General features: G+C 41.9%; 1 protein-coding gene across 1 annotated transcript in view; it reads right to left on the bottom strand.

The window, feature by feature from the left end:
• Positions 1–990: 990 nt before the first annotated feature.
• The window catches only part of LOC119568243 (microtubule-associated protein futsch-like), a 34,636-nt gene continuing 23,060 nt past the window's right edge, over positions 991–12,566 (bottom strand). The window contains 18 exon segments of the mRNA XM_037916698.1: positions 991–2,611; positions 3,328–3,538; positions 3,541–3,567; positions 3,570–3,708; positions 3,992–4,104; positions 4,371–4,419; positions 4,421–4,522; positions 4,805–4,885; positions 5,411–5,512; positions 5,722–5,933; positions 6,489–6,726; positions 6,913–7,040; positions 7,249–7,436; positions 7,635–7,940; positions 8,365–8,646; positions 8,829–9,297; positions 9,300–9,990; positions 11,096–12,565. Of these exon segments, the coding sequence (XP_037772626.1) occupies positions 2,524–2,611; positions 3,328–3,538; positions 3,541–3,567; positions 3,570–3,708; positions 3,992–4,104; positions 4,371–4,419; positions 4,421–4,522; positions 4,805–4,885; positions 5,411–5,512; positions 5,722–5,933; positions 6,489–6,726; positions 6,913–7,040; positions 7,249–7,436; positions 7,635–7,940; positions 8,365–8,646; positions 8,829–9,297; positions 9,300–9,990; positions 11,096–12,565 (4,896 nt within the window). The 3' untranslated portion in view covers positions 991–2,523.

Genomic DNA, 12,566 nt, shown 5'->3' with positions numbered 1-12,566 from the left:
AATAAACAAAATATGTCCCATTTGGCTGGGCTAAATAGGGTAAACAGAAGGTTTGTAGAAGTGGACACTGTAGAGGAGCAAGTATGGGTGGAGAAGGGAGTGGTGTGGAGGGAGATAATGCTGTGAGGATGAGGGCAATGGGGTTGAAAGGTTGTAACAAGGGAGGGAGGAGGTAGAAAATGAAGACGATTGTGCAGGTGGGGGTTGGGGGATACTGGGAGTGAGGAAGTGTTATAACCTGGGTAGATAATTCGGGTTGGGTAAAATCTACGGTTTGTGTCAATGAGGGGGGTGTAGTAACAGTGTTCAGAGCCATGATCAAAGGTGAGGAAGGGGTCAATAAACCAAAGGAGTTCGATTCAAAGAGGCTATTTGATAAAGGGGAAAGTCTTATTGCCGCTAATAAGGGTATAAAATCTTCATCATTGACCATGGTAAGCCTGAATGAGGGATAAGGGCTAGACAATTAACCAGGGGAATACTATGCACATGGCTCCCTGAGGTCATTCATGATTGGCACAAAGGTAGCCTTTCATTCTTTCAACACCGCTCTTACACATTAGGGATTGGACAGGAGTTGGGGAAGATAAGGAAAAGTAAAGTAGAAGAAAAGACCCTGTATAGTTAAATTAGCTGATGAATGAGGCCTAAGGAAGAGGGGAGATCCCCAACAATGAGCCTCAGTCGCCGTCTCCTCAGCCGACTCCCGCCACAACAGCGGGCAAGTGATGGGGGGAGGGTGTTAAAGTGTTGAGGCCTTGTCAAGGGGGAACTTTGATGAGCAAACCAGCAGTATTCCCAATGCTCGTAACTAAATGATATTTGAGCACGGGCAATGGGTGTTCCGCAGGTTTTCCTAAAGTTTGAGCAATATTACCAAACCCTACATCAAACAATGGCCGTACTGCAGTACTTCTGTATGCGACTGGAAATAAAATTCAGCTTAATGTAATGCCTTGTTTATTTTGTGAGAGGAAATAAAATTCCATAGTAAGGGTGTTACTTTATTCCATTATAAACAATCATCCACAAGTCATCACAACTGAAGAAATCTTTAGATCTCTCTCAAACAATAAAAACCTAAAGTGCATAAATTCACTTGAAAATGTAACATCAAAATACTCTAAACTGAAAAGTTTTATCTGTGTAATGTATATATCCGTAGACCTACATAAATCAGCACGTGTTAACTTTATATGTGGTTCACACACTTGGAGAGCATCATGCGTCTCCACAGATGTCCATCTCCTTATCCACCTGGGTTTACACATCACTAAAATTTTTTGTACTCCATACAATCAGAGGGGAGAGGGTCGTTTACCCTTCAGTCAGTCACCAATGCACGGCACTGCATCACTGTTTGTTCCAGGCACTTGGTGCTTGGATATGTTCTCCCATGATCAAGTGCAATAATTAATTGATACAAGTCGGTAAACCCAGATTTTCTATATCACTTTTTGTCTGCATCTTTAAATAACTCGGTCACACTTCAACGATACACTATCACCGTTTCACTTCAAGCCATTCACAAGCCTTGATTTCATCATTGCTGTGTTGTCTCTTCATCGTGATCCGCAAGAGGGATAAAACACTTCAACTTGTCAATTCATGTTTTAGAGTACCCACAGGTACAGTCCATTATTAATTTGGTCACTAATTTGGGCCTCCTGAGGCATTTTGAAAAGCTGTACAGCTTCGCGAACGGCATTCCATGAGGAAGCTATAGGACAAACGCTGGTCAGTACTGGTGATCATCGTAGTTCCCGCTGGTACCCTGACGTGTCATCGGTGAATCTCACAGCGCAGGAGCTCTCTCGTCACCCATAACGCTTTCAACACTTCCCTTACCACCCAATGCTCTTCTGATATGTAAATAAAATAAAAATAAGCTTCACCTACTCTTAAGCTAATCTAATGACTATTCAAGGCAAAATGAACGAAATTAAATACTTACCATTTGGTACAAAGCAATGATGTGAATGCATTGCAAACACAGACAAAGAAAATTAGAGAAGTCGGCTCTTAAAAAAAATCAGAATATCTTCTAGACATTCTTCTACTTATTCTTGACTCACTTCAGAATCTCTCAATCAAACCTTGGACAGCATAAATAAACCTAATCCTAACACCAGAAGAGCACTGCGTGGTGAAAACCTGCAGAAAAGGGGGGATGAGGTGGTGGTGGGGGGAGGGAAGTGATGAAAGTCTGAAGGATGCAAGAAGGATCTGAGAGGCGTGAGGTGAGGAGGGGGAGGTAGCACACATGTGTAACAATAACCTTGTAGGTGGTAGAGGACTGGTGCGTCGAGGCTGGCGTGTTGAAGCTTCTTTTGTTTTAGTACAGTACTGCTTCTAGGAAGGTGTGGGCCAGTGGGACCCAGCAATCAGTTGTAGTGGTAGCTTGTCCTCCTCCTCCTCTTGTTGCATATGGATTTGTTTACATGTTTTTGCAAGCTCTCTCTCTCTCTTTCATGTTTCCTTCACATGGTTGTGAGCTCCCCTCATCAAAATGCCCTCATGGAATCAAGTGCGGGATCTTGAACGGCTGCGGCTCCTCCGGCGAGATCGTCGCGACTCCCTGCTGGCGGACCGCCGGGAACGTTGCGGTGATCTAGAGGGGGGGAGGGGAGGAAGAACGTGAACGGCACATTAGCTTGGCTTGCGATAACCGGCTTACTTGTATTAATAAATGGAAATTAAATTTGTAAAGAAAAAGTAGCTACACTACTGACTCTGCTGTGTGTGGGTGATTCAACGAACAAACTTTTCTACTCAAAAAAGACGCAAACAATTTTCACAAATGCAAAGTTTTGGCAAAAAAAAGAATATCAAATGATGTGCACCCGCAATTAATTGTTCATCTGCGAGTAAAGGCACAGGCAGCCAGATAACAAGCGTGCACACGGAAACCACGGATTTGAGCACGCATTTTAATTTTTCCCGTGTGACCGCGTCATGCCAGGGTGGATGATAACTAGGTCTGTTAATTCCCTATGTGATGGTCACTTAATCTGAAGAGGACTTGCCACCCGAACTAAGCTTTATCTTAATCGAAGAAAACAATCAAAACTCTCACACTCATGGTTTGCCAAGATAATAATAAACAATCACAATAGGAAAAGAACAATGAACTTTGGCATTTCGAGCATTATTAAAAAGTCACATCAAATCCCAATCTACAGTCAAATAAAAACAGCTGTTCTGATGATATGCATCTAACAATCCTCATTCAAGCGGCATGTATCGTCTCATTCACTAACATACAGGGTAAACATCCTACAACTACGCAGCCTAAAAAGTACCCCAAGACAAAGTGGACATCCGTACCTTCGAGGAGACTTCCCTGCCGACCTTCTCGGTGACCTTTTGGGAGAGCGTCTGGGTGACCTTCTGGGGGACCTGCGGGGCGACCTCCTCGGGGACCTCCGCGGCGACCTCCTCGAGGAACGGCTCCTCCTCCGGGACCTCGACCTCGAGCGGGACTTGCGAGCGTTCTTCTCCTTCTCTTTCTCTCTCTCCCGCTCTCTCTCCTTCTCCGCTCTTTCTCCCGCTCCCTCTCCTTCTCCGTTCCTTTTCACGCTCCTTCTTTCTCTCCGCTCGGATTTTCTCCCATTCTTCGTTCTCCTTCTCCTTGGCTGCTTTCATCTCTGCCTGAAGGCGCTCCACCTCGGCCATCTTCTGGCGTCGCTGCGCCTCCTTCTCGGCAATCTGCGGCGGAAGGGGGGGCTCAGTCATGTGTGTGGAGGGTGAGGGTGTGTGAGTGAGTGAGTGTGTGTGAGAGTGAGTGTGTGTGAGAGTGAGTGTGTGTGAGAGTGAGTGTGTGTGAGAGTGAGAGAGTGTGAGAGTGAGAGTGTGTGTGTGTGTGTGTGTGTGTGTGTGTGTGTGTGTGTGTGTGTGTGTGTGTGTGTGTGTGTGTGTGTGTGTGTGTGTGTGTGTGTGTGTGTGTGTACATGTATATGTAATGCTTATGTGCAACAAAGACATAGCCTACCTGTTCGGTGGTCAGCGGCAGCCAGTATATAGCCGGCTGTGCCTTGGTTTTGCGGAACAAATCGTCCAGCAGCTTGGCAGGAGGTTCCTCTGGTTTCTTTTTCTGTTTTTCACCTAGCAATTAGATATTGTACAGCATTAAATCAGTGTTAATAAAAAGGTTTCTTGTCCTTTTCCCTTCTTCTAGCAACTGAATGTACATCATACAAAGCAATATTAGTAATGTCACATACATCATTTGTGTAAGCTGCAAGTTGCTACAATGGAAATAACCTGAAAGAGGAGGAGCAACCAACAAAAACAAATCCATTTCTCACAATGGCACAAAAGATAAGGCTATATAAAAATACAAAAAGGAGAAAGAGCACAGAGACCCATACCTTCAGCCCCGCTTGGACTCTGGCTCTTGCGGCGTTCTCTCATTCTCTCCTTCCTCCCTCTCTCTTCTCAGCCTCTCGCGTTCCCGCTCCCTCTCCCCGGGCGAGCGCTCTCCAATCTTCGCCAAGTCCCACTCGCGCACTGGCCCTTCACGCTGCACATTGCCAAAGGTTGGGTGAGCAAATATAGGAGCACTGTTCATCTAAAATTCTTGTTTCCATGAGTCTATGGCCAAGAAATGTTCTTGGTACAAATGCTTAAAAATCGTCTCAAAGCAAAAAAAAAACCCACAGTATGAACTCTCTTACTTATCTTCCATTTACGCTCAAGTGCAATTCAACCAAACCACATCCAAACTACTACTACTAATAATAATAATAATAATAAAAAAAGTATTAATCTGCAGCTAGCCACAGGAAGAAATTCTCACACTTACTTTCCATTTATCATCTCGTTTCTCTTCTATGGCCTTCTGGGGAGGAGGGGCGTTCTCCTCCATTCTCTTTTTCATCTCCTCCTAATTCAAGAAAAAAGAATGGTGTTCAAATACGAAATGCTGAAGTATGCTGTGTCTTTGAATGCCAACAGATGACAGATGACTTGCATCAGAATAACTATCAGATATATTACATTAAAATTATATAAAACATCAATAACAAAACTAACAATTTTTAAAAACCGAGGAATGCAACTGAAAGAGAAGAAAAGTAAACTCTTCGCAGTGCAAGAGATGTATTTGACTAGTTGCAATTATGTCTCTGTCAGAAGTACATGTAGTTTTGACAAAGATAAAACTGAAACTGGTCAATTCTAGTTTTACATTTGTCACAGTGAACACTGCCCAAAAGTAAACTCACCAAATAAATAACTGAGGAAAAAGGAGGAGGAAATGAAAGAATAATAAAAAAAATATATATATATAAATAATAAATAAAAATTGGTGAGAGGAAGAAGAAAGAAGGAAGAAGGAAGAAGAAAGAAGAAGAAGAAGAGAGAGAAAAAAAAAAAGAGAAAAGAGAAGAAAAAAAAAGGATAGCCTTACCTCAGTGGCAAAATCAACAAACAAATTCTTTGGGTTTGACATTGGCCATTTAACACCATGCAGAGCAACACGGGTTTCTTGAGCTTGATCCTCATTCTCATACTGCAAAAAAAGATTTTTTTTTTTTTTTTTTTTTTTTTTTTTAACCAATAAATTGTCCAGAAAACATTTTGAACAGGCAACTGCATATGTAGTTCTTAACTAACAAAACAGAAAAATTAATCATGTAATTCTAACATATTCTACAGGTTTCACTAACCATGTAGCAGTATGTTGGGAAACGCCCTGAAGCAAACACAAACAACACTCACCATTGCCAAGCACTTGGACTTGATGTTGTCAATCCAAAAACCATTATCCACTAATCGACCAGTTCTCTGCAGCAACTCGCGCAGCTGGTTGATGGTGAAGGGCCGGACTAGGTGCTGAATGAACACTACTCTGGAAGGTGGGTTTCGTGCAGGGGGAACGGCTGGCTTGCTTACCGGAGGCCCTTCGTACATCCTGATCTTCCTCATGGCTTCTAGAACAGGAAGTGAAAATCACATAGAAAACGAGATGAAGACTTCCCAGTAGCTGGATATTTTTAACCCCATCCAGACCACTTGGTCTGCGAGGTGAGGCTGTACGTGTGGCAACACACCAGTGCACATGGAGCAGGAAGTTTTGCTACATACAGCAGACTCCCGTACCCAGTGTCTGGACATTGCCAGAAATCACCAGAGTTTATGATGCTGAGAGATTTCTGATACCTGGCCCCACTGGGTTAAAATGAGTCTATTGCAAAAGATGAATAAAATGGGCTGATGCTCTCATTATAATTATAATTATAATTATAATAATAAAAAAAAAAATTATATATATATATATATATATATATATATATATATATATATATATATATATATATATATATATATATATAAATAATATATATAATAAAATATATAATAATAATATACAATATATGAATATATATTATATATATATATCCTTATTAAACAAACAAGTAAATGAACCTTTACAAACGCAAGGCACTAAAAGATAATCCTCACAGAACCCTCTGTGACACACTTACTCTCCTCAGGCGACTTGGATCGCTTTCTCTGTTTGACTGCCACTGGGGACACCTCCCGCACCTCACGCCTGGGTCTGGCCTCCTCGCCCTCTTCCATTAGCTCTTCCTTGGCCTCCTGACCCAGGCTGGGGGGCGGTTCAGGTCCCTCAGCATCACTTGCCTCTCCAGACTCAGGTTCTGAGTCTTCACCCATGTGCAGTTCGGAGGGCAGGAGGGGCTTCACATCAGGGATAATGGTCTGTGGATTTGAACAAGATTAGATAATGATATAGGTATTTACGCTAATTGTTGAACAAGTCTGACTGTACTTTAAAATCCAGCCGAGGCAAAGGATACTACAAGACCTTGTGCCCTGGAATTAGAGGGGATGATTTGCAAGGCAGGCCAGGTGAACACATAACACAAGTATAAAAAAGTAACTAACCTTAAGGGAAGCTGAGGAAATATCAACTGACATTTTCCTTGAGGATGAATTACCCCACTTCCTCTTCTTTGGCTTGTCTGTGTCTTTTTCAGCTTCTTCATCCTTTGACTTGCCCCGAGATAAGCTTACTGTTGAGTAAAATAAAGAGGGACTTCAGAAAACAGTAAATACTGAAGCCTTTACATATTTCTTGTCACAGTTTCTCACACCAATTGTGTAATGAAGTTAAAATTGATGGCTAAATCTGTCTTCATTACTCCAAAAGAACAAACAACAATTAAGTCATAAATAAAAAAAAAGAAAGAAAGAAAGAAAAATATGCTCTGCACAACCGACCTTTCCTCACTGACTTGAAAGAGGAATAATCTATCATAGGCTTTGTTTCCTTGTTCTCCTTCTCCTCCTCCTCTTGTTGTCTCCTGTCAGAGTTTTGGCTGTCTTTCCTGCTGTCAGACCATGATTTGCTGTCTTTTTTGGATTCATAGGAGTTTCCATCTTGCTTATGGGTCTTGGTTTTGGGAGATCTGGTGGTGAAGAAACATGTTATGTAGTTAGTGTCTGCTATAGCAAAAGGGAGGGGAATTATATGCAAAATATACTGGTTTTGAATCTTGACCATGAAGAATAATAATTGATTTATTTATTCAAAGAAAAGAAATATATATATATAAATAAATAAAATAAATAAATAAATAATTAATATGAATATTTAAAAAACCTACCTTGACCGAGAGCGTGAATGGCGACTCCTCTTCTCTGGCACAACGGGTCCATGTCGTCCCTTGGGATCCTCACCATTATCCTTTGCTCTGGAACGGTCAGGGGAAGCAAGGAATTGCCGCTTGCTCGGGGAAGACCTTGATGAATCAACTTCTGGCTTCTTCTTGCTCGCACTGCCAAATCTCTTGCGGTGGCCAGAGCCTGATCTTGAGCGGGAGGAGTTGCTAGAGGAACTTGAGGAAGAGGATGAAGAGGAGCGTTTCTTGTGCTTCTTGTGGGCAGGGGACCGGGAAGAGTCGCTGGATGACCTGAAATTATGAATGTATTTTTAATTCTTGCTGTAGCTACAATCCCATAATAAATGGCAATGCAATTGTTATTACCTATCACTCAAAAATTATCCAAATAACTTCCAGGAAATAACTTCTGCGTGTTTAAAAAATGAAAAGAGAAGCTGAACAGAAATCTACCAGTTTTAGAAATGGAAGTAAGAATACTATTAAAAACTTGGGTTTCCATTGCCATGCTTTGTAATGTTGCATTTGACAATAAAGAGAAATCCTCATTACTTAACAGAAAAGACATTTTGAATAATATTTCAGGCTACATATCCAGAAATTAGGAGGGGGAGGGGGGGGAAATAAAAAAATCTACATTCTCAAAATTAAAGCAAGTCTTGCATGTACGAGAAAACAAAAGATGAGATCCCAACCAATGGGAATCCCAACATACCTGCTTTCTGAGGGTGAGCGATCTTTCCTGCTCTTCCTCTCCATCTTGCCCGCCTTTGCCTCTGCAACCTTCACCTCGTTCCTGTTAAGCTTTGGTCTCGATGCATCCTTGGAAGTCTCAGAATCACGTCTGCTCCTGCTTGAGGAGTCTCGCCGTTTGTCAGTGCTGCGTCTTCTGTCATCCTTCTCATCACCACTCACCGAGTCTCTACGGCTGTTCAGCTTGGGCTGTTCCTGCTTAGCCTTCTTTGGTGAGGGAGATCTTGAAGGGCTATTAGATGATCTAGTGTAATAAAAATTGTCATTAATATAAAATGTATTATAAACAAACAAACAAACACACACACAGTTAAATCTAAAATACAAAAATCAAAAGATCTCTGTCTCTCTCAACAAAACAAAAAACAAAAAACACACATTTAATACTCAAGATGAAACAACAGGCATTTCCTGTAAAAAACATACCTGCTGCTGGAGCGCGACCTGTCCTTGCGGCTCTTCTCTGGTTGCTCAGCCTTTACCTCCAGCATTTTGATTTCGTTCCTCTGCAGCCGGGGCCGAGACATTGAGCTTTCCTTCTTGTCGTTTGTGGAATTTTTGCTATCCTCTTCAACTTCTTCCTCCTCCTCATTACCACTCCTACCACTGAGGCTTCTCTTCCTAATGTGATCATCCGACTCTCTCAAGCTTCTTTCCCGGGGTGATGGGCCTTCCCCTGATGCTTCTTCTTCAGAGCTCTCGTCTCTGTCTTTGCTGGAGGATTCTTCTCTGTGTTTCCTTGGTGATTTCTCACTTGATTTACTGAGGGAGTCATCTTGTGGCTTCTTGGGAGATTCTTCTGCAGAAGCTTCTTCTGCCTCTTTAGTATTGGCATCATTTTTCTCTGATGCCTCAGCACCTTCTTCCTTCTCCTTTGAGTCTCGTTTGGGTTTTGGGTGTTCGGCGCTTTACCTACACCATCCTTGGTGGACACTTCATTTTCTTCCTTCACTGGTGACTCCACCCTTGAATTCTCACATGGCTCCTTGGCCTCAGCTGATTTTTTTGGTGTGTCGCTACAGCTTTCATTCAACTCCTGGATGTCTTCCAATTTCTTGGGTGCACCATCAACCAATTTTGCCTCAGCTGAATCTTCCACTTCCTCTGGTTCTGTGCTTCCACCTCGTGACATGCGGCGTGACCTCCTCAGGGGGGTCTTGGGAGCATCCTTCTCTACACTGCCACTTTTCCTCCTCCTCCTGGTTGTGGTCACTGCCTGCTCCTGCTCCTCTTGCTCCTCCTGCTCTATGCTCTCACTTCGCGCATGCCGGCCTCTAGTTTTTGCTGCTTCACTGTCAGCCACCTTGTCCTTGTCCACACTTCTGCTCCTGGAGCTGCGCCGGGAACGGCTTACTCTGGTAGTCTCCTCCTCCTGCACATCACCATTACTGCTATCCTTCTTGCTCAGGCTTCGAGAGCTGCTCTGTGACATCCGCTGCATTTCTTCTGCCTCCTGAGGGCTGTCAGTGCTGTTCTCTTCAGCTGCTGCTGCTGCTGCCTCACTCACCCTCTTGCTTCTCCTTGAGCTGCGGGAGCTTGTTTCCAGCTCAGCATCAGCAGTGGCCTCTATCTTTCTTCTGCGAGCCATCTGTGGGCAAAGCTATTCATTAGAAACAGTAATATAAAGGAGTTAAGGCAGCATATACCTAAGTTGGGGGAGAATAAAGACAATGAGACTAAGGGCCTGTGAAAAATGGAAATAGGTTTACGGTAACAAAAGAATGGCAAAACACTTGCATGTTTATTTTTTTGTCTGACACTTCAGCAGACATGCAATATGAGGGGAGAAGGAGGGAGCATGGGAAGCTGTTATAGATTATAAAAAAGAGAGGAGGGAAGAGGGAGAGAGAGGGAGAGAGCAAGGGAGGGAGAGGAGAGACAAAAGAAAGAGAAAGCGAGAAGGGGGAGAAAAAAGATACAAAGAGAGGGAGCAAGGGAGGTAGAGAGGTAGAGAGGTAGAGGTAGAGGTAGAGAGAGAGAGGAGAGAGAGAGAGAGAGAGAGAGAGAGAGAGAGAGAGAGAGAGAGAGAGAGAGAGAGAGAGAGAGAGAGAGAGAGAGAGAGAGAGAGAGAGAGAGAGAGAGAGAGAGAGAGAGAGAGAATCAGGGGTACCAGGAGTTTCCTAGGGTTAGCAACTATATTTCAAAAAGTTTCGTTGTTTGTGTCCGAATATTTAGCATAATTTTCAAACAATAGTTTTCTTTGTAGTTGTACATATGTACATATAAGTATATATGTACATGTGTATGTATTTATATGTGTATATTGGTACATAGGTATATGTATATAGGTATGATTGTATGTTTATATATATGACTATATATGTATATATTTGTATGTATAAATATATGAACATGTGTACACTTGTACATGTATATTTCTACATATGTATTATCACCCCACATCACGTACGTCACATACTACTTCTAAACTCCTTGGCGTCTGAACACTTGTGGGGCCATCAGTATGTAAACAAAAATTTCACAAAAGATTACAGTAGGCAATGTATATTCCTGTTGGCCTTGGATTAAAATATTTTACTCCCTCTGGAAGTATGTTTACATACATTATCAGATTACAACAAATTAATTAAAAAGTGCAAATAAGTAACCAACCTAGTAATTTCACTAAAGCCTAGTAATGGCTTCACTACCAATAACGAACATAATATCAGATTGTGCAAGAGATGAATTACCTTCTCACTATTTGACGCTGATGAGTCGGAATCACTTCCAGTTCCCAATGTCTGCTCCTCAGATTCAGGGTCTGTTTCCTCAACTTGTTCACTGATCCTTCTCCTTACTAAATCTGCAAGAGTTGCCTCATCCCTTTCCACCAGATCTTTTTGTTTTTTAGGATCTTCAGATACCGGTTTTGATGCTAGGTATGGATCACCAGATGATGTATCTTTTGAAGTCAAGCGCCCTTTCTTATCTAATGCACGCGAGTTAACGACACAGTCTGGTGTATCTGTCCTCTTGACAAAGGGATTGGGTTCTGATATGGGAACACTGGGAGAGTTTCCACTTGTACAATCAGTCTGATAAGATGGTGCTGCTGATACACTCAAAGATTTAGACTCAGAAGTTGCTGTGTCATTCAATGGAGTGTCTAACTTCTTTGTAATACTTTCAGTTGTGTTCTTAACAAAACTGAGAGAACAGTTATAGTCTTTCTGATCATACACTGTACTTTTAGATAAATGTAGATTATCTACTCTTAAATCAGTATTTAATTCCAAGGGATTACCAAACTGTTCTTGTTCTAGAAGTTTAACTTTAGTATTTGGATAACTTTTATCTTTGCAAATATCTGGAGGATGTGATGATACTGAATCACTCTCGGGTTTCCTGACTTTACCAAGAGTTGTGGTAGCTGTGAGGGAAGATATGTGATCTTGATCCTTCTGTTTCGATGTTTCAGGAAAAACCGTTAATAATCTACTGTCAAACTGGGAGTTCTGCTGCTCAGCAGGTACAGCCTTTGATTGTTCTTCTACAACAGGATTTTGGATTTCAGAATCAAGTGACTTTTTGTCTTTTGGACACAAGTCCTTTGGCTCACTACTGTCTTTCTCTTGAGTCAAAGTGGCTTGACTCTTTTCTGAGGAACTGAAATCAACACTTTCACTCTTCAAAGATAATACTTTCTCTTCTGTGACTGAATTATTAGGTTTGTCCTCTTGAGATTCACTCTTCTTAGATGATAATGAACTCTCTTGAATTGTAATATCCTCATAGAAATTGAGACACTCTTTCTCCACTGGACTTGGTTTCAAGACAGGAGTATCTCCTTTTCCTAATTTATCTTCTAATGGTGAAGGTAGGTCTTTACACTCTGTTTGTTTTGAAATAGAGACAGAACTGCTACCAAGTTCGATTTCTGGGCTCCTATCAGTAACAGACTTTAGAGCTTGTACTTTTTCAATATGAGATAGGCCTTCTTCTGCACCTGATTCTTTACAGAAGTCTTCTTTCACACAGGTTACTTCCTTAGAAAGTTTTGATTCTAATGCTTTGGATGCCTCGGTATTTTCGGGAGAATCCTCCTCAGCACTCCCTAGCCATGAAACTTCGGACTCAGTTTGCTGTTTTTCAACTGTCTTTGAAGCAAGTAAATCTACTGCTAAAATCTGCTGCTTACCTTGCCTAGCTGTAGACTTACCA

This window comes from Penaeus monodon, chromosome 43 (genome assembly GCF_015228065.2).
Source record: "Penaeus monodon isolate SGIC_2016 chromosome 43, NSTDA_Pmon_1, whole genome shotgun sequence".
Lineage (NCBI taxonomy): Eukaryota > Metazoa > Arthropoda > Malacostraca > Decapoda > Penaeidae > Penaeus > Penaeus monodon.
This window is presented reverse-complemented; position numbering and strand designations above follow the sequence as displayed.